General features: G+C 42.2%; 1 protein-coding gene across 1 annotated transcript in view; it reads right to left on the minus strand.

Annotated features, from left to right (window-relative positions):
• The window catches only part of NINJ2 (ninjurin 2), a 123,212-nt gene extending 101,266 nt beyond the window's left edge, over positions 1-21,946 (minus strand). Inside the window, 3 exon segments of the mRNA XM_006862775.1 lie at positions 20,772-20,832; positions 20,834-20,933; positions 21,931-21,946. Of these exon segments, the coding sequence (XP_006862837.1) occupies positions 20,772-20,832; positions 20,834-20,933; positions 21,931-21,946 (177 nt within the window).
• Positions 21,947-23,227: the final 1,281 nt, after the last annotated feature.

Genomic DNA, 23,227 nt, shown 5'->3' on the forward strand with positions numbered 1-23,227 from the left:
AAAGGAAGACCTCCAATGAGATGGATTGGCCAAGTGGCAGCATTGATGGACTCAAGTGTGGCAACAGTAGTGAGGTTGGCCCAGGATCGGGCAGTGTTTCTTTCTGCTGTGCATAAGGTCACTATGAGTTGGTATTGACTCGATGGCACCTAATGACAACAACATCAACACTTTCTCTAACCTTCTCACTCAGAAGGGGTTATTTTGGGAACATAAGCTGCTCTACTCTGTGGGGACAAGTCATCCTTCTCTGGGAGACTGTTGTGCTGTTCAAGCACTCTGCACTGCAAAGTGATTGCTCTGAGTTGCTTTTTGTGCCGGACTTTCCTGCTCCTCAGGTTGATGATGTCTATGCCTTATTTGTAGTTTGGTTCCAATAGGTAAAGCTTTGGACAAAGGCAAATCTTTGTCCTTTCCCAGCAGGGTGTAAAGATAGGGAGCATAGGCATGAGAAGAGCAGTAAAACCAAGCCAGGATGTTTCCTATGAGAGTTGGAAATGAATGCCAGATTAATAGCTTTGAATACCTCCGCTTGCTAAACAAATAGGCCCTAGGGAAATTTGTCTTTTCTAATCCCACTCTGTTATTGTTGTTGATAAGTACCATTGATTGAGTTTGTTGTTGTTAAGTGCCACTGAGTCGGTTCTGACCCATAGCAACCCTGTATAGGGTTTCCGAGGAGTAGTTGGTGAGATTGAATCCAATTAATAGCAACCCTGCATAGGGTTTCTGAGGAGCAACTGGTGGGTTTGAACTGCCAGCCCTACGGTTAGTTCAGTGCTTATCCTATAGCATCACTTCTCTTGTTGTTAAGTGCCGTCGAGTTGGTTCCAACTCATAGCAACCTTGCATAGAGTTTTCGAGGAGTGGCTGGTGAGCTTGAACAGCCGACCTTGTGATTCAAACCGTCCTTGCAGTCCAGCACACCAACCCACAGTGCCACCCCAGGACTCCACTTCTCTAGAGCTAGGTTATTTCCTAGTCTGGCCCAAAAAACACCTTTTGTCTTTGAGGACAATGGGATTTTAGGATAGAATTCACTGGACACCACCAGGATCCTTCAACATGGTTCTGTCATAGCCCTCACTTGGTGAAAAGTGCACAGCTTTGCAGCAGACTGGAATCCTTGGGTAGTGCAAACAGTTGGTAACTGAAAGGATGGATGTTCAAGTACACCCAGGGGTGCCTCAAAAGAAGGCTTGGTGATTTACTTCCCAGATTATCAGCCACTGAAAACCCTACGGACCAGTTATACCCTAGCAGACAATGGGTTCTGCTTTAAGGCAACTCATTTTTCTTTAACCAGTCCAGAATTTCAAACCCGAGCAAATTTATGTTTCTGAATTTCAAGTTTTCTCATTTGTAAATTGGACATAATGATACCTACTGTATTGCTTTAAAAATCCGGGCCTGGGGGAGAATGGGAGGGTACTTAGAGGATGACCAAAACATGTAGAATGCCTGCTTGGTACAAAATAAATGCTCAGAAAGTGTTTATTATTATTATTATTAATAACGTAAGGGAAGCCTCAAGGAAACTCAGCAGGAAGCCAAGGACCACACCAGAAAGGAACTGAAATAGCCCGACTGGGCTCCACCCACAGGACAGCGCGTCCACTTGCTGGAGGAGAAGCCGGAAGGGGACGCTCTGCCCTCCTCCCACCCCAAGCTAGGCTCTGTAGTCAGCAGGATTGTCGCTGCAGACTGCACAAGGCTGGGCTGAGCTGAGGGTGGAGTGAGGGCTGCCCTCAGCCTTCTGTGGGGGAAGGAAGAGATAAAGCAACGTAACAAAAAGCTGAAGGACAAACCCTTAGCAGGCCCCCAAGCCGGATGGGGGAAGTGTGTCCATCCACCGGTTTCCCCCTTCACTGTTTATTCTGCCTGTGTCAGCTGACTGTTTCGCAGGCCTCAAGGCTCTCTGACTACCAACCCCCGCCCGAGGGCCCCACTGCGTGGCAGCCTGGGCTGGTCCAGGGCCGGCCAGGACCTCTCTTTCCTCAGTGCTTAGGGCTGGCTCCTCTCCAGCCAATCAGCTGCAACCTGCCCATGCAGCGTGTCCGTCCAGCGTTCTGTCCGGCTTGTCTTCCTTTCTTAGGTCAGTTTGGGCAAAGGGAAGGCCAGATATCCCTAGTAAGTCTTCAGAGGACATAATCACCTCTTTATGTAAAGAATAGTCACGTTTCCACGAAGGTCTTTGCCAGTGAATGAACTACTTAAAGAAAGGCAGGCTGCCCACGGCTCACCACAGCTGCACTGTGCCGGGTCTGTCCTCCAGGAGCATCCATCAAGATCTGCTTTGGGATCCAGGAAAACAGTGGGCCTTTTCTTCCCTTCAGAACCACCCCACCTATGACCTGAACTGAACCTTCCTTTCCAGCTTGCCCATGGGCTCTGCTATTGGGAGAGTCCATATGATTGCAGTCATCACAGCCCAGGTTTTGGTGGGAAAGGAGAACTATATTTGTAAGTGCAGTTAGGAATATTTACAGTGTCAGAAGTCCCAGTCCTCTTGCCTGAATCCAACCAAATGCCACATAATGCATAAACTAGAGAAGAGAAGAAGAAAAGGAACACTTGATTCAGCCCCTACTATATGCCTGGAACTTGGCAGAAAGGATGTATGTCCTTTCAATTAATCCACACAAGAATCCTGTAAGGGGTGTATCATAATTCTAGGCCTTAAAATGAGCAAACCAAGGCTCTGAGAGATGAAGGATTTTACAGCTACTAAGGGTCTGGCTGGCCAAGGAAGCCAACATTTTTTCTAAGTGACTGAGCTTATCAGGACACCAAGTAATGTCCAGACTCAAACAGTAATTGCTTGGGGAGCTCACAACAAGAGCAGTAGATACTCCCTGTCTTATGTAGAGGCTTTTGCAACAGAGAGTTGGCATTTTTTGAATGCTTCCTGCACACACAAAAAGTCCTTCACGGCTGTCAGTTTTTGAGCTCCTCTTTTTCATAGCTACTCTTTGCCATTACTCTTCTCCCACTTTTCTTCTGGATAGTTGTTGTTGTTGTTAGGTGCCATTGAGTTGGTACCAACTCATAGTGACTTTATTATGCACAGCAGAACGAAACACTGCCCGATCCTGGCCCAACCTCACTATTGTTGCCACGCTTGAGTCCATTGATGCTGCAACTTGGCCAATCCATCTCATTGGGGTTCTTCCTCTTTTTCTCTGACCCTCCACCTTACCAAACATGAAATCCTTCACCAGTGACTGGTCCCTCCTGACAATATGTTCGAAGTAGTAGCAACCGTCAATCAGCTGTTAAAGTGGGAGGAATCTGGAGTTACCCATTAGTTTTTCAGGTGTTAGATTAATCCATTGCCTGCTCCGTAGAGTTTCCAAGGCTATAATCTTTATGGTGGAGTCCTGGTGTGGTGCTGTAGGATAAACACTGGACTAACCACAAGGTCAGAGGTTCAAACCCACCTCCACTCCTAGGAAAACCTATAGAGGTTGCTATAAGTTGGAACCAACTTGATGGCACTTAACAATAGCAATAATCTACATCCACATTTTTTTTCCCTCCAACCAACTGATAGGTTCAAACACCGACCTTTTGGAAAGCAACTGAGCGCTTAGTCACCGTACCACCAGGGTTCCTTTAGGTATTAGACACCCTTTCTTTAGGAAGTCTTTTACTCCACAAACCTGGGTCAGCTGCCTCCAACAGCACCTCTCCCTCTTTTGGCAGTCCTTATCACACCAGATGGCAGTTGTCTCCTTATGGGTTCTCTCTGTAGATGAAGGAAGCTGCCTGAATACAGGATTTAGCATTTGGCTGAAATGCCATGGTGCAGCTATCAAGATACCAGTGTTTCCCCAGGAACACCACTTTAAAATGACTGGACTAGAATTTGGAAGTTAAAAGTAGGATTAAAAGGGCAGTTGGAGATGATTGTAAAAACATGATCCTTAATCATGACAATAGTAATAATAATAGTACTAACTATGATTTATTAGGAGTGCTGGTGTGGTATTGTAGAATAAGCACTGGACCATAAGGTCAATTTGAACCACAAGGTCAGTCACCAGCCACTCCTCATAAACAGGGTGACTATGCGTTAGAACCAACTCGATGGCAGTTAACAGCAACATGATTTATTGAATGCTTATTATGTTCCAAGTATCCGTGGTGGTGCTGTGGGCTAAGAATTGGACTGCTAACCATAATGTCAATGGTTCAAATCTGCAAGCCATTCCCTGGAAGAAAGATGAGGTTGTCTGTTCCTATAAAGATTTGCAGTCTGAGAAACCCTATGGGGCAGTTCTACTCTGTCCTATAGGGTCCCTGTGAGTTGGAATTAAATGGACGACTGCAGTGGGTGGTTGTGGCCAGGATGGTATTAGGCTCCAGCCAGAGTCCTGGTGTGGCGCTGGGGGCTAATGCATCAGACTGCAAAGTTGTTTGATCTGCAACATCGATGGTTCAAGCTCACCAGCTGCTCCTTGGAAACCCTATACAGGGTCACCATAGGTCAGAATCAACTTGAGGGCACTTAACAACAACAAACAACACTGTACTAAGTGTTTTAGTCACATATTCATAAAACTGTTAATTTGCATTTTAATCACCTTGTTAAATGCAGAATCTGATTATATATATATATAAAATCTGGAGTGGGACCTGAGATTCTGCATTTCTAATATGCTCTCATGTGATGCTGATGGTGCTGGTTCATGGACTATTACTTTGTATATAGCAAGACTTTGGGGTATTAACTCATTTCAGCCTTTTAATAATCCTATGAAGTAGTTACCACTATTATTCCCATGTAACCTTTACTGAAAGGTTAAAAATATAGGAATTTATTCAAAATAAATAACTACAGGAAAATGAGGAAGTGGGGAATGGTGTGGGTAGGGTACAGCTGTGGAAGAAGCAGAAACAAAGCAGTAAGCAAAGGAAACAGTATTTATAACAGCCAGGCATGCATGGAAGGTGGAGCAAAAGGCTGTTTTAGTTACTGAACACCATATGCACAGTACTTAGGGCTGGGAGCTTTCCAAAGGGCCCAAATATTTGAGACCTGAAAATTTATTGGTACCTACATATGAAAACTGAACGTTTTAATTAACAGCAATTCCCCAATCCAAATAATTATAAATCCTTTCAAAATTTTTACATGAAAAGAATCCATTTTTAATGACTAAAATGGGTGTATTTTTAACACATGAGATAATGAATAAGGTGGTTGTTGTTGTTAAGTGTCATCAAGTCAGTTCTGACCCACAGCAACCCTGTATAGAGTTTGAACCACTGACCTTGTAATCCAGTGCATTATCCTGAAGCGCCACACCAGGACTCCAATAAATAAGGTAAGACTCTTCAAAGTAACAGAGGCTAAGTCTCTGGCCACACTGGGTCTGGATGTAATCCTGAGAGCAACTGGGAACCACTGATATAGGCAGGCAAGTGTAGAGAATGGGTTGAAGGGAAGTTACACCAGAGGCCCAGAGGCTAGAGACCATGCAGGAGGATTCAGTCTGCCAACTTCCAGACAGCATCTCCTCAGTACCAAGATTAGCATAAAATGATAGCATTATACATTCCAATTATTCTTTTATTCCTCTGGCCTCAACCTGACTCAGCACGCTAAATTTTCTTAAGATCTGGGGACAAGGCTTTTGCCAAATCCTTTCTTATTAAGACCAATGATGCTATACTATATTGGTGGTGTTAAGTGCTGTGGAGTCAGTTCTGACTCATAGGAACCCTGTGTTGGGTTTCGAGGAGAGCTGGTAGGTTTAAACACTGACCTTATGGTTAGAAGTCCAGTGCTTATTCTACGTCACACTAGGACTCCTGCTATATTGTTAACTGCCCTAGAGTCGGTTCCAACTCATAGCAACCCTGTACAGGGTTTCCGTGGTGTCCTGGTGTGGTGCTGTGGGTTAATGAACTGGACTGCAAGGTCAACTTGAACCACAAGGTCTACGGTTCAAGCTCACCAGCCACTCCTCAGAAAGCCAAGCCTTGCACTATATCTATGATGAATTGCAAATCAGACTGCTATGATCCTTAGGGTTTTCATTGATTGATTTTCAGAAGTAAATCAACAACAGGTCATTAGTCTTAGTTGGTCTTAGTCTGGAAGTTTCACTGTTCAGTATCATGGCAACATGTAAGCCTCCACTGGTAGGTGCACATGAGATGAATTAGCCAGGATTTGAACCAGGTTGCTCATATGGAAGGCAGAATTTTGGCCACTGAATCACCAATGCCTCATATTTAGAAATAAATGATAATCCTAGAGTGGTGCTGTAAGATAACCACTGGACTACTAATCGGAGTTCTGGTGTGGCACTGTGGGTTAATGCGCCAGACTGCAAAGCCATTTGAACTGCAAGGTCGCTGGTTCAAGTTCACCAGCTACTCCTCGGAAACCCTATACAGGGTTGCTATGGGTCGGAATTGACTCGACAGCACTTAACAACAGCAAAACTAACCACAAGGTCAGTTGCTCAAACCCATCAACCTCTCCTTGGAAACCCTGTACAGTGTCCCTGTGAGTTGGAACCGACTCAATGGTACTTAACAACAATAATATAGAAGGAGCCCAGGTTGAGACACTGTGTGTGGATAAAGTGTCGAGCTGCTAACCTCAAGGTTGACAGTTAAAACCCTTCAGTTGCTCTGAGGGGAAAAGATGAGGCTATCCTCTCCCATCAGGTTTATAATCTCTACTCTGTACTATAAGGCCACTGGTAGTGTAGCTGAGCTGCTAAGAGCAAGGTTAGTAGTTTGAATCTGCCAGTTGCTCCACAGGAGAAAGATAAAGCTTTCTGCTCCTATAAAGATTTACAACCTCAGAAACCCCTATACAGGGTCACTGTGAGTTTGAATCAACTGAGAGGCACACCACCACCATTCTATGCTGTAGGATCATTATGAGTCTGAATCAACTTGATGGCAGTGGGGTTTTGTTTTAGTTTTGTTTGTTTGTTTGTTTATTATCATATATATGGAGTCCTGGTGTGGTGCTGTAGGATAGGCACTGGACTGCCAACCACAAGGTAAGCAATTCAAACCCACCAGCCACTCCTAGGAAGCCCTATACAGATCAAAATGAGTCGGAACTGACTCCACAGTACTTGTTATGTTATTTGTTAACAACAGCATCATACATACATACTATCCTTCTGAGATCTGGTTGAAGGCGGAGTAAATAAACTCTTCATTTATCTTCTGATGTAGAAATTATTATCTTCATTTTGTAGATAATGAAATGGATCTCCAAGATTAGAATAATTCAGTTTGGGGAACTAGGAACAGAAAGTGGAAAATCTGCAAAGGCTGGAATTTTCATTTTACTGCATCTGTGTATTGTCTCCAGAAGTCAACATCTGCTACTTCCACCACTTTTGGATGGATCCAAAACCTATTCCCTTAGTCATGGCGTGAATCAGCCATCATGGCAGATAGCATGCTCCTAAATGCTCTTCTCCTGGCTCCATTAGCCTCCATTTCCCCTCTTCTCCTCTTCTCCACCCAACCTCTCCACTACCTTGACCCCCAATTTTAAACCTTAAGGATTTTCTTTATTTAATCTCTTGTCTCTTTGAGACTCAGATAGAACCGCCCTGGGCTGGGATGCCTTCCAGGGTACCTCCCTTTAAAGGGAGTAGATAAGTAGGTCACCTCAGGGGTGGGGGTGGGGGGGAGGAGGAAAAATACTGTAGATCACATGGAGGATGGAAAACAAAATAATTGGGCTCCTCTTTCTCTCCTATTCTCTCTCTTTTTATTTCACAGTGACAGCCCCCTGCTGGCCACTATTCCCATGGAAAATATCTTGGAGACAGTACAATCAATACTGAACTCTTGGGGTTCTGGGACACTTGTGGAAACTGTATTAAGCAAAAAAAACCTTTCTGTCCTTTGCTTCCCTCCATTCCACCCAACCTCCTTTTCAAACAGGCCATACAAATCCTAGGATACATTTTTTCTCCCATATGAAGAAATCTATGGAGCGTAGTATGACACTATAGGATAAGCACTGGACTATAACCACAAGGTTGGTGGTTCAAATCCACCAAATGCTCTTTGGAAATTCTATACAGGGTCACTATGAGTCAAAACTGACTCGACAGCACTTAAAAACAACAAATGGAGTGCAGTGGAGCCATAGGATAAACACTTTGAACCCCTATGTTAGCAGTTTGAGTCCACCAGCCATAGGATAAAGATGAAGCTTTCTGCTCCCACAAAGATTTGTAGTCTCAGAAACCCGATACAGGGTCACTATGAGTCGGAACTGACTTGACGACACTTAACAACAGCAGAGAGAAATCTCAGCTTTTTACAGAGGATTTGGAGCTCCTGCCCTCATGACTGGTCCACGTGACCTGAAAGTTCAGAGCTCTTTACCGGAGAGATTCAGTGGGGTCAGAAAGGCACTGGCTGAGATTGCCCGGGATCTCTCTGGTTTACAGACTTTCTGTTGTAGCAACCGTTAACAGGTCCCGGGCTTTGTAAGATTTTGGTTCCCTAGACCTCTGTTGAATGCAGCTCACAACTAAGGGTGTGGATGAGTATTAAATTTCATAGATTGCTATGAAAACCTGAGAGAGACAGAGACAGGGTGCGGCATTAAAGGTCCAGCTCCACCCCGCCCCATGGCCCCTCGGGACAGAGTCCTGTTTGAATCATAACACTGGGCGGTCACATTTCTAGGAAACTGCAGCTGAAGGGGAAAGGTCCTGGCTGTGTGAGTGAGACCAGCCTGGCAGCATACAGATTAGGACCGAAAATGTGTATCTGGGCAGGCAGATGATTGGCCCCTGCACTCCTTTCCCGGGGCAAGCACACAAAAACAAAAAGACCAAAGCTTGACCCTCGCACCTTGGGGTAAACAAAGCCAGTTCCCTGGATGGGGGTTATGGAAACAGGGAGTTCACTTCTGGAGAGGCCCAGGGGTTTTCCATTCTCTTGGCACAGAGGCTGGCAACCTTCCAGCTCAGAGGCTCATCGTTTCAGGACAGTGGTGGCTCTTTCGCAGAGGCTTGGAGGTGACGATTCCAGACTGCAGGACGCCCCTTGCTCGCACCTGGCTGACGTTTCAGCACTGCCCCCTGTCATCCCTCCCCACCTACCCATTCTCAGGTTTGCCCCAGGACTCTGGGCAGACTCTGGTCCCTCTGCTCTTTTTTTTTTATTACTCTGGTAGAAAGGGGGTATTCCCCACAGATGCCCTGTGGGAAAGGCCCACTTTTGGCAGCAGGTGCCCTCCTGCCTCCTTAAGGAATAGGACTGGGTGGCAGGAGAGAGACATTATCTTCACCTGTGCCCTTCATTATGTTAATTATCCCAGATGGGCTAGGCCTGCCAAACACACCTCTTTCCCGGGCTGGTACAATCTTTCATCAGAGTGTGTGTAAATCCCCACTAGTATGTAACATAGAAGTATGTACTCTTGGAAGCAGCAGTCAAGAAATCGAGCAACATACTGCATTAGGCAAATTTGCTGCATTGCACAAGACCTCTTTAAAGTATTGAAGAGCCGAGGTGTCAGTTTGAAGACTAAGGTACGCCTGACCCAAACCATAGTATTTTCAATAGCTTCATATGCATGTGAAAGTTGGACAATGAATAAGGAAGACCATAGAAGAATTGATGCATTTGAGTTATGGTGTTAGAGGGAACATTAAAAGTACCATGGAATGTCAGAAGAACAAACAGATCTTTGTTGGGAGAAGTACAGCCAGAATGATCTTTAGAAGCCAGAATGCCCAGATTTCGTTTCTCATGTTTTGGACATATTATCAGGAAGGACCAATCCCTGGAGAAGGACATCATGCTTGGTAAAGTAGAGGGTAACGAAAAATAGGAAAACTCCCAAAGAGAAGGACTGGCACAGTGGCATCAGCAATAGGCTGAAATGTAGCAGTAGTTGTGAGATTGGTGCAGGACTAGGCAGTGTTTCATTCTGGTGTGCGTAAGGTCACTGAGTCAGTACCAACTCGATGGCACCTAACAACAACAACTTGTGCCTGATATTAACACTGTGATGGGGCTATATAGAAACTCAGTGGTCTGCAGATTTGTCCCTGGATGTTCTATTTCTAAAGTCTGTTCTTGGGCCACACTCAGAAGTGAATACATATATATCTGTGTATATATACATACATTGTTGTGTGCCCTCAAGTTGATTCGGACTCATAGGAGACAGTAGAACTGCCCCAAAGGGGTTTCTTAGGCTGAAATCTTTACAAGAACATATTGCTGTAATTTTTCCTGCAGAGCAGGCTGGTGGGTTTAAACTTGATTCGCTGCTGAATGCTTAACCATTATACCACTAGGACTCCTTACATATACACATGTATATATATATACAAGGGAGCATAGAGACTCTATAGGATAAATACTGAACTGTGAACCACAAGTTCCCTTGTTCAAGCCCACCAGCCTCTCCTTGGGAGAAAGATGAGACTTTCTGCTCCTGCAAAGGTTTACCAAAACTCTATACAGGGTTGGTAAAGTGGAGGATCAGAGAGAAAGAGGAAGACCCCCAATGAGATGGATTGGCACAGTGGCAGCAGCAATGGGCTGAAGGGTAGCAATGACTGTGAAGTTGGTGCAGGACTGGGCAGTGTTTCCCTCTGTTGTGCATAAGGTCACTATGAGTCAGTACTGACTTGATGGCACCTCACAACTAACAACAACATGAATCAGTACCAACTCCACAACACTGAACAACAACAAAAATATACATACACATACATACACTATGGCCTATATTCAGAAATATACTTATTTGCATATGAGCACATCTGCTTCTGTCATTTTCTTTTTTAAACGGCAGGAGGTTGATTTTTGGTTTTGTATTTTTTTTTAACTCTTATTCTAAATATAATATATGGGTTGGTAAAAAATGTGCAAAGGAAAACAAAAGTAAATGAAAATAAGTCATTCATAAGCTCATAACTTGAAAATAGTTTTCACATTTTGGTGTATTTCCTAACCAAAAATTTCTCTACATTTATTTATTCTTTATTATTTTAAAGGAAATTGAGATAAGAGTTAACACATTTCTGTATAGCATTTTTCTTTTACTTAACCTGAAAATATTCTTGTATTCCTTTAAATATTCTTCCTAAATATTAAAAATATATAGTTTAATATCCATTCATAGATGTATCCCTTCATTTTTTGACACTCCATTTTATGTTATAAATAATATTTCACTGAATACCCTTGCCTATCTGAACACATCTCTGATTATTTTCTTAGACTGATTCTAGAAGAGGGATCTTTAAATGTTATGGATACATACAGCCGAATTGTTTTCTGGAACTTCCATTTGAAAATACTTCCAGAGTACATTAACTATGGTTCTTCTTCTCCTCAAGGTCAGCTGTTTAAACCCACTAGCTGTTCTGTGGGGGAAAGAAGAAGCTGTTGGTTCCTAAGGGGTAGTTCTGCTCTGTCCTATAGGGTCTCTATGAGTCAGAATTGACGGGATGGCAATGGCTCTACCCATAGCATTCTGTCTCTATCTACCTTGAATTTGCATGTAATATGTACAAGTCTCAGTTCCCCTATTCATTGCTAACAGCACTACTAAAAGGGCAAAGTGGGCAAACCCCATCTATCACTAACTTCTCAGGAAGAATCAGCATGAATCCAATTGCCATATGGAAGTGGACCCAGGCTTCACCTTCCACTTTTGCATTTCTCATTGCCAGCTAAAAGTTTGTAGCACTTCTACTCTCACCCTAACCACCAATAGTTAGGGCAGACTTCATCCCAATCCACCCTGAGCCATATCGAAATATCCCTAGCCACAGGTACCAGGTCCTAGGCCCAGGCCACAGGTTCAGGATTCTGCACAACACCCTACATTTCTTCAAAGTAGCTAGTCCTCCTCTGCACATCTCCCTTACCATAACCCCCCGCCCCACACACCCACTACCACCTCAGCCACCTGGGGCGAGGATATAAGCTAGAAGGACTTTATTCTTCATCAACTGCCTGCACTGTGCTCCTCTGAATTAACCACAACAAACTAAGTCCGAGTTTCATCACCCTTGTGAGTTCATTTTCTACAATAGCTCACAAAGTTTACGGAGACTATGAGAGGGTTTGGGAGCGCTGGTTTGGTGTTGTAGGATAAGCATTGGACTATTAACCAGAAGGTCAGTGGTTCAAGCCCACAATCTGCTCCTTGGAAACCCTACATAGGGTTGCTATGAGTTGGAACCAACTCAATGGCACTTAACAATAACATGAAGAGCTAAAAAAAAATTCATGGGACAATTCCAGTATCTTTCAAGTCCATTTTCCTATGAACATTTTGAAGCCCTCTCTTATTACCTTTACTTAGAGTTATACCAGAAGTCCTAATGGCACAATGGTTAAAGCACTCAGCTGTTAATGGCAATCCTACCAGATCCTGGGAGAAAGATGAGGCAATCTTCTTCCATAAAAGATTTGAGCCTCGGAAGTCCTATGGGACAATCCTACCCTTTCCTATAGGGTTGCTATGAGTCAGAATCAGTTTGCAGCAATGGGTTTGGATTTTTATTTTCACAGATACATACCCATTTATTATACTAGGAAAGATACAAGCCAAGAGATACATGAGGCAAGGTCTGATAGAGTTTCCTGCATGAGACCTCCATTGTCTCTAGGGGTATGCCACACCCTTTCCCATGCCTGGATAGTCTCCTCAATCCAGGAAGCCCCCACAGAGAGAACACCAAGGTCTAGATCCCTTATAATTCATAGGGACTTCAATGTATATACATGACTGGAACATCCTCAACACATATGTATGAATGAATTAATATGTATGATTGATTTCATCATGTCCTCCTCCCTTTCTGGATTTTGCTATGAGGGTGGGACCTGTGAAGTCCCCACTCATTTACTTGTGTGTAAGTGTTGTCTAAGGAGCCCAAGTAGCATCATGGGTTAAGAATTGGGTTGCTATCCGCAAGGTCAGCAGTTAGAATCTACCAGCTGCTTCTCTAGAGAAAGATAAGACGCTCTGCTCTTGTGAAGATTTACAGCCTTGGAAACCCTGTGCTGTTCTTGTTGTTGTTAAGTGCCTTCTAGTCAGTTTTGACTCATAGTGACCCTGTATAGGGTTTCCAAGAAGTGGCTGGTAAGTTTGAACAGTTGACTTTGCGTTTCAAACCAACCTTGTGGTCCAGTGCTTATTCTACAGCATCACACAGAAATTCATAGACTTGCCTAGAATCAGATACAGCACACCGCCGCCACCAAGGAGCCCTGGTAAGTTAAGCATTGAGTTACTAACTGAAAAGTCAGTGGTTAGAACCTACCAACAACTCCGCAGAAGATTCCATAAAGATTTACAACCTTAGAAACCCTCTGGAGCAATTCTACTCTGTCCTATAGTATCACTATGAGGTGGAATCTACTTGAATGGCAGCAGGTAAGTGTTGCCTAGTGGTTTTAGCCAAACCCACCCAGTTTTTGTCCCCCACACCCTATTAGAGTGAGCTCTCTGACCATTTTCATATCTGTCACACATCCAGCACAGGTGGAAAAATAGTGGAAGAAGGCTCAATCTATTTGGAAGAAATTGTAAGCAGAAGAGGAGCTCTACTTTGGAAAGAAACAAAGCTGGTGGTTTGAGCTGCACATTTGGGGTAGGGTTGCGATACTAGTTGAAGGGAAAAGAGAAGGAATTTCCTTAATCTGTCATATATCCAGACTCCAGAAGCAGGGGAAATTTAGACAACTAATTAAGTCTTCAAAACATACCAGCTGGTCCTTGGAAACCCTATACAGGGTCGCTCTGAGTCAGAATCGACTCGACGACACTTAACAACAACAACAATCAAGTCTAGGAGGTCTGGTATGGTACTATGAGATAAGCACTGGATCCACAGGATCAGTGATTCAAACCCTATACAGGGCCACTATGAATCAGAACTGACTCTATGGCACATATAAGTAACAACAACAATCAAAACTAATGCGTAAGAAGTGAAGAGCCTTAGTTAGCTCTGGGCAGGGCTTCCACAAGGGCTGGGGGAAAGGTAGAAGGAGAGTACAGCTGGAGGGTTGGTGGAGTGTAGTGAAGAGTTGTTGTTGTTGTTGTAAGGTGCCATCGAGTCAGTACCGACTCATAGCGACCTTATTATGCACAGCAGAATAAAACACTGCCCGATCCTGGGCCAACCTCACTATTGTTGCGACGCTTGAGTCCATCGATGTTGCCACTTGGCCAGTCCATCTTGTTGAGTGTCTTCCTCTTTTCCTCTGACCCTCCACCTTACCAAACATGATATCCTTCTCCAGCAACTGGTCCCTCCTGACAATATATCCGGAGTATGAGAGATGAAGTTTGGCCATCTTGGCTTCCAAGGAGCACTCTGGCTGCAATTCTTCCAACACGGATCTGTTGGTTCTTTTGGCAGCCCATGGCACTTTCAATATTCTCTTCCAACACCATAACTCAAATGCATCAATTCTTCTACAGTCTTCCTTATTTACTGTCCAGCTTTTGCATGCATATGAGATTATTGAAAATACCATGGCTTAGGTCAGGTGCATCTTTGTCCTCAAGCTGACATCTTTGCTCTTCAACACTTTAAAGAGGTCTTGTGCAGCAGATTTGCCTAATGGAATACATCGTTTGATCCAAGAAGAATGAAGTCCTTGACAACTTCAAACTTGGGAAGTGTCCATAAAGTTGAAACAGTTTCAGGCATTCAGCTGGTAGCAGAAACCTGCTTTTGAATACTGTGGGTCACTCATTTTTCACTCAATTATACCACTACTGACCATCCCATTCTCATAGGTTTTGACCTGGGGAAACTTCTGCTACACTAATAATAGAGGCTCAGAGCAATGTTTCTTGTGTTGGAGTTCTCCAAACTTCAGGTCTGCAGTGTTTGTGATGTCAGTGTCTTAGTGAAAGAAAACATCAGTATGCACGTTCATATTCAGACACATGATTCATATCATCCAAATGAGAACCACAATTCTGAAAAGTTAAGAAAGATGCAATTCTTGAAACACTCAGGGTGTGCCCATGACTGTCGCAAGCTCTACATAAGGTGTTAAATAGCACAGTGCCACCTACTTTAGCCTTATCTTAAGCAATAATATTCTGAAATCACCAGTTTGGTAGATTCATTATGGTTTTTTAGTATACATTACAATTATAATAAAATATGAAATTGTCATCCCTTGGTGGTAACTACCACATTTTTGGAAAACACTTTTAACTAAATTTTTTATGTTATAGTTAATTGTGTATATTTCATTTATTAATATTACATTTCCTAGGGTCTATTTTATTTAGTGTTGAAATTCAATAAATGAAAGGGGGCTTCAAAAAGTTCATGGACAAGTTTCCCTATTTTTTAATATCATTTTTCCGTGAACTTTTTTAAGTCTCCTTGTATTTGTTCTCTCCTTGGTTGGGTTTGTTTTGGTGATGGGATGAGTGATCAACAAGAGATAACCTATATACTTAACATAAATGAAGTCTCCAAGTTCAGTATTATAAAGGAGAGAACATTTTCCTGATAAAGGTACTCTGACTTACTAAAATACTGTCCCATTAATAATTGGGCTTGGGGCTGTAAGGTGTTTTTCTAATAATAGGAAACAGTAAATCATTTACATACTTTTTTATCTGTCCTTCCTGGGATGAATAACATTGTCACAAATTTAAGAATAGTCTTGGGGTTATAAAACAGAACAAAGTTATTTGACTCATACAAGGATTCTTGAACTGAGATAACTTTTCCATACCTAGCAAGCATAGACTAAAATAGTCATTGATAGTAAACATTAGTTGAATGAATGGATGAAATGGTTTAGATACAGTCAATAGATCTTTCCCACCCTTGGTAAACCATTAAAAAAGGGAGGGGGGAAGAATTAATATTTATTCAGTATGTAATATACTGTTGTTAGGTTCTTTCGAGTTGATTCTAACTCATGGAGCTCTTCTGTAAGACAGAATGAATCCCATTCTTCATAATGTTATTTATAATTTGTTACAATAGATAACTGTTCAGTCCTGTGCCATCCTCACAATTGTTTATATATTTGAGTCCATTGTAACAACCACTGTGCCAGTCCATCTCTTTGAGGGTCTGTCTTCCTGACCCTCTACTTTATCAAGCATGATGTCCTTCTCTAGGGACTAGTACAGAGACCAATTTCTCCATCCTTGCTTCTAAGAAGCATTCTGGCTGTACTTTTTCCAGCACAGGTTGGTTTGTTCTTCTGGCAATCCATTTAGTGTTCATCACCAACACTATAATTCAAAGGCATATGTTCATTCTTCTTTGGTCTTCCTTTTTCATTATCCAGCTTTCACATGCATGCATATGAGGTGATTGAAAGTATCATGGCTTTGAGTTCTTTAAAGTTTAGTTCTGAAAGCAACATCTTTGATTTTTAACACTTTAGAGGTCTTTCACAGCAGCTTTTCCCAGTGCAATATGTTTGTTTTGGTGACTATTATTTTGATGGTCACTGATTGTGGATCCAAGTAAAATGAAATCTTTGACATCGCCAATCTTTTCTCACTTTATCATGATGTTGTTAATTGGTCCAGTTGTGAGGATTTTATTTATTTATTATTTTTTATTAAGCTCTAATCCATGCTGAAGGTTATAGTCCTTGATCTTAATTAGTAAATACTTCAAGTCATCTTTGCTTTCAGTAAGCAAGATTTTGTCATATAGCTATTACAGGTTGTTAATGAGACTTCCTCCACATTCTTCTTTATATAGTCCATCTTCTCAGAATATTTGCTCAGCATACAAATTGAATTAGTATGGTGAAAGGACACAACCCTCATACACAGTTTTCCTGATTTCAAACCGTACTTTGTTCCCAATGTCTCCTCTTGTTCTATTTGAATGACTGCCTATGTACAGGTTCCACATGAGTGCAATGAATTGTTTTGGAAATCCCATTATTCATAATGTTATCTATAATTTGTTATGATCCACATAGTTGAATGCCTTTGCATAGTCAATAAAACACAGGTAAACATTTTTCTGGCCCTATTGGCATCGTTGTTAAACTCTTGGCTGCCAACTGAAAGATCTACAGTTCTAAACCACCAGTTGCTACATGAGACAAGATGTAGCAGTCTGTTTCTATAAGGATTACAGCCTTGGAAACCCTATGGGCCAGTTCTACTCTGTCTTATATGATTGCTATGAGTTGACATTGAGTTCACAGCAAGGTCATTTACTAGGGCCTTTATGTATGTCTCTTCCTTTGGATTTCATGTGATATCTGTCATATGGGGAGAGGGTATCATGCCACTGGAGAAAAAACACCTCTACCTGCCCTTAACCAAAGCTTACCTTCTTCAGAACTCACAGCTACTCAGTTCTCAAAAGGATGCAAGATCTAAATTTAGTCAGCGGGCTAGAAGAGGAAGTTGTGCAAACTAAAGGATAACCTTCTAATCAGTCAAATGAATAAATGACCAAATGAAGGTGAAGAATAAATACCAAAATAAAACAGTGGGTTAGGAGAGACAGAATAACTCTAAAGAAGAAGAGAAGATGATACCCTAATACTTTAGTTATCTACCAGAAATGGAGAAATCCATCAAGCACTGACCAGAACATTTCCCTCCTTAGTCCCATGTTCTGTTTTCATTTTGTCCAAGCACAAATTCCTGAACCAGAAACTCAGGATTGTTTAACCCATCAGAACATTTGAAAAAGAAAAAAACAAAAACTGGTCCTTTTAAGACTTAAAAAAAAGCACAGTGTTTCCTTAGAACTCAAGGATCCAATGGAGGTAAGAACTAGGTGAAATAAAAAGAGAATACAGTGAAGAGAATGAAAACACAAGCCACAATCAGGGAGAAAACACTGGAAAAACACTTACATGATAAAGAACTTGTATCTAAAATACACAGAGAACTCTTAAAACTCAATAATAAGAAAACAAATACCCCAATTAAAAAATGGATAGAAGATCTGAACAGATACCTCATCAAATAAGATATACAGATTGTAAATAAGAATATGAAAGGATGCTCAATATTAGATGTCACTGAGGAACTGAAATTAAAACAGCAATGAGATAACATGGCATATCTATTAGAAAGGCTAATAAAAAAAATACAGCTACACCAAATGCTGACAAGGATGTGGATCAACAGGAAGTCTCATTCACAGTCAGTGGGAATGCAAAATGGTACAGCCACTTTGGAAGAGAGTTGGCAGTTCTTACAAACAGAAGCATAGTCTTACTATATGATCCATCATCCTTGCTCCTTGATAATTAACGAAATGAGTCAAAAATTGTGTTCACACAACAAAACTGCACACAAATGTTTATAGCAGTTTTATCCACAATTGCCAAAAATTGGAAGCAACTAAGATGTTCTTCAATAGGTGAATGGGTAAACAAACTGGTACATCTATACAATGGTGTATTATTCAACAATATAGAGAAATGAGTTATCAAGCCATGAAAAGATGTGGAGGCACATTAATTAAATGCATATTACCACAAGTGAAAGAAGCCAGTCTGAAAATACTACATGATTCTAACTAGATGACAGTCTGGAAAAGGCAAAACTACAGAGAAAGTTTAAAAAAAAAAAAAAGTCAGTAATTATCAGGGACTTGGGAAGATGCAAGGAGAAATGAATAAATAGGTGGAATATGGGATTTTTAGAGCAATAAACTATTCTGCATGATACATGTAATGTAATGGCAGTTACATGACATGATGTACTTGTCAAAACCCATAGAACAGTCCAAGGAGGGAGCCCTAATATAAATTTTGGTGGTGGTGGTGGTGGTGATTACGTTCCATGGAGTCGATATTGACTCATAGCGACTCTGTATAGGGTTTCTGAGGCTGTAAATCTTTATGGGAGCAGAAAGCCTCATCTGTCTTCTGCAGAACCGTTGGTAGTTTTGAGCTGCTGACCTTGAGGTTAGCAGCCTGACTCTTATACAGTCATCAATTGTAATACATGTACCACATTAATGCAAGATATTAATAATAAAGGGAACTGTAGTGAAGAGGAGGGAATATATGGGAGCACGTTATACTTTCTACTCAGTTTTTCTGCAAAGCTAAGGCTTCACTAAAAAATAAAGGCTGTGAATTAATTTTTAAAGAGAGAGAGAATACACCCAGATTCAGAAGACCTGGGTTGGAGTCCTGATTCTGTCAAGGACTGGTTGTGTGACCATATACTTGTTACTGATCCTCTCTAATGTGTGTTTTCCATAACTTATTCATTCAACAAATACTTTCCAAGGTCTTCCTTCCTATGTATAAGCACTGCTCTGAGAACTAGGGATAGGGCAATGAATAAAACAGAGGAGGCTTTGCTCTAATGGAGTTTATGTTCTAGAGAGAGAAACAATGATTAATAAATAAACAGTGCAACTTATACATTGTCAATAGTGCCAAATAAAACATATGATATAGTCTGGGAAGAGAAGTTCTAATATAGAGCATTCTCAGAGAAGGTCTTTCTGAGGCAGTAATATTTGAGTTGAGACTGGAATGTACTAGAAGGAAGTACAATGAATTTTTTTTAAAAGCCAGAAGAAGAGTATTATAGGCAGAGGGACCAGCAAACTCTGAGGTCGGACCACATTTGGGGGCTGGATGACAATCAAGGAAAGTAACACTGGGTATGTAATTATACTGGTTTTGTGGTTTTGACACAGTACTCTAAGTAATCCAAGAAGTTCCCTGGTGGTGTCTCAAGCAGCTGCCAGAGGTGGAGAGACAGATGGAGCTCTGGCAGGCTCCTACCACCCTGTCCAATACACATTCACCCTCCCCACCTCCACATACAGATACCCCACCCCACCACACACACACATTGCACTTTAACAAATGCACCTCATTTTATATCTGAGGTATATCCTGGGTTGTGCTTAAGATTTCATTTGAAGAACAGGTTTGATGACCAAAATTGTTGGTCTCAAAAATCCTTTTCCATTCTTAAAATTTCCAACGGAATGAGAATTTATCATACAACATTTGTGATTGTTCTTACAGAAAGGCCAATTTTACTCTATTCAATTGACAGAGATGTATGTGGAGTGCTGACTCCAATGGCCTGACTCTCTTCTCACCACAACATTCCATTCCCTCCCCCTACAGTGGAGAATTGGAACCTCGGAGAGGAGTTTGATGCCATCCAAGCCATCTCAGGTAGGGAAGGACACACATTTCTGTCTCTTCCTAGCAGAATGTACGAATTTAGTTTCCCTGGATTGTCCGAATGAGACGCTTTCTGTCCTACATAGGAGAGCTTTGTGGAGACAGTCGAGGAATGGCTTGTGTTTTCCAACCTATAAAATGCAAAGTTGGCTAGCTGCCTGTCTTTTGAGTTTAAACTCATATCTTTCTTTGTCTCTAGAGAACTACCCGTCAGTTCTCAAATAAGTCTCTACTGTCCTGGGGTTTGGGAAACGGCACTGTGCAGAATGTGAAATCATTTTCTGGTAACACAGATCTAATTAGCTATTTGACTGACACAAGGAAGCAGAGGCCAAGAGGGATTTAAACAATCTGCTTCTCACATATTTCCAGACAAGTAAAGAACCAGACAGGGAAATGGAGAGAAAAAGAGAACAGAGACTATGCCTGGGCAAGGCAGGATAAGGGAGAGTATGGAGAAAGGGAACTAGTGAGAATAGTAGTGGGTGAGAGAAAGACAGAGAGTGACTATCAAGTGACCAAAGTCTGAAACCATTCTTTCTCCAACTTTGTCTGCTCCCCAATTTCCCCTCTCCTCTCTCTCAGAGATAACTTACTTGAAGATCAATGATTTCTCTTTCTGATTCCATCCTGCTGCCCTTAAGCTCCTTCACACCGGTGCTGGTAACAGACAGCGTGGGCTACTCCAGACGTTGCTGTCTGAGTCTCTGCTGCTTTCTTTGGGTGGGAGAGAGCACACAGCTGTCAGGACAGACCTGCTATTCATCCATCTGATGTGGGATGCCCGTCTTGGCCTCAGCTTCTGGGGGAAGGGTACACATACACACAGATGCAAGTGTGTGTGTGTGTGCACATGTGTGTGTTTGGGGATATGTGGTACATTTAGAGGTGGCCTTTTATGTTGGTAGTAACAGCATCCTTTTCTCCTGTGGCTCTAATGTCCCTCCAGTCCCAGCAGAGTCATTTGAGGTCATTAAGCCAGCTTAAAACCAATAGCTTTCTTACTGGCAAAGAAATTCTGAGAATTTATCAAAGAAAAAAAAAAAACAGTAGCCTAACAATGTTGTCTAACTTTTCCTTGGTGAAGCTGAGTAGAGTTACCAAAGGTAGGGTTGTTGTTAAGTTCCATGGAGTTGATTCCAACTCATAGTGACTCTGTAAAGGGTTTCCGAGGAGCTGCTGGTAGGTTTGAATCACCAATCTTGCAGTTGTAGGATAACAATCCAGTGCTTATCCTACAGTGCCACACCAGGACTCCTTAAAGGTAAGATGGCCTTCAGAAAATTCCCAGAAGTAAGGCTTAGGAGTTCTGTTCTTTCTCGTTTCTTCTATCCTTAAAAGTTAAAAACAAAAAAACAAAAAAAGTATAGCTTAGTCTATTTGGTGTTGTTAAGTGCCATCGAGTCAGTTCCGACTCATAGCGACTTTGTTTAGGGTTTCTGAGGAACAGCTGGTAGGTTTGAACCTCAGACCTTGTGGTTCAGTCCAGTGCTGATCCTACAGCACCACATTTAGGTCCCCCAAAGCATAATGCTTAAGGTTCAATGTGAGCAAACATTGCTTGTGAACAGGTTGGTTGATGCCTTCAGTTTCTCCCTTGATTCGCCAGAGAGAAAGCAGAGTAAAGTTGTACCTTCAAATCTGATTTATGCAAGTTGTTGCATTTTCCTTATTTTTAAAATAAAGCAACCAGGGTGAGGTTTTTTTTAAGGTTTTCTTTCTCCTGTTTACCTTAGAGCCTAAAATGTCTCTCACTTGTTCCTCCAGCCATCTTAGACACAGCTAGTGTGTGTGTAGGTGAAGGTGTGTCTGAGTGTATATGGTTGGGCTCGGGGAGTGGGAAATGTTGACAGGCAACAATCCAGTTCAGAGTTAAAATTGTGGGAGGAGGGGGAGCAACAGTCACAAATTTACTCTCATCACACTCAAATGTGTGAAAAAGAAGGCAATTTATTTCTATTAATCTCTTGCCATCAAGTCTAGTCCAACTCAGAAATCCTATATGGAGTATGTTGTTGTTGTTAAGTTGTTTCCAACTCATAGTGACTCTGTATAGGTTTTCCAGGGAGTGGCTGGTGAGTTTGAATCGCCAATCTTGTGGTTCAAACTGAACTTGTAGTCCAGCGCTTTATCCCATAACACCACACCAGGACTCTGTATAGGGTTTTGGAGGCTATAAATCTTTATGGGAGCAGAAAGACTCATCTTTCTATAAAGAGCTGCTGGTAGGCTTGAACTTCTGAATCTGTGGTTAGTAGTCCAGTGCTTATCCTCTAGCACCACTATCTAAAGTCCTTTTATGTCCCTATCCTGCTGGACAGTGTGTAAGGGAGGCTTGGACAATGGGATGAGGATTGTATTTTAGTCTTATCTAAAAAGCACATGGTTTCAGTAATTTAAATGGCAAGCACTCAGTCTCATTCCATTTTTCAGATTGCCATCCCAGCCTTACCACAGATGATGGCATTAAGATGCCTGGGGGAGGAGCATGGCTTATAGAACACTTGGTGGTGGAGGATGTAGCCTGTGGCTTCTCCATGTCTGCTAGTTTTACAGAGCTTCTGGGCAGGGTGGGGTGGGGCGGAACTTCCCCTGATTTACTGACGATTGAGGAGAGACTAGTCATGACCTGGCTGGCATGATGTCTAATGTTTGTGGTAATCCATGGTCCATTCTGTCTCCCTTACCGACTCTAACTAATCTGGCTTTCATAGTGACGTGAACCATCCTGAGACCTGGCTATGACTTGTGTGTGCTCACCCATTCATTGTTACCAGCTCAGTGGTCCATTCCTCTGACATGATCTCTGCTGGAAATTCTCCTACTGGACCTTCATCTAGCACTAATGGTCCCTGTTGGGCACACAAGAACTGAGAGCCACTGATGGTCATTGGAGAAAGGCAAGCTCAGTCCCTCTTCTGGCAGTCTGCCTTGATGGGTTGCTCCACATTGGTACAGAGACAGCTTTGAGGAATCCTTCCAGATTCCAAAATGGGAGTGAGAGATAGAGCTCACTCTTTTCCCAGCATTCATTCAAAATCTATGTAATTGT

This window comes from Chrysochloris asiatica, unplaced genomic scaffold (genome assembly GCF_000296735.1).
Source record: "Chrysochloris asiatica unplaced genomic scaffold, ChrAsi1.0 scaffold00050, whole genome shotgun sequence".
NCBI lineage: Eukaryota > Metazoa > Chordata > Mammalia > Afrosoricida > Chrysochloridae > Chrysochloris > Chrysochloris asiatica.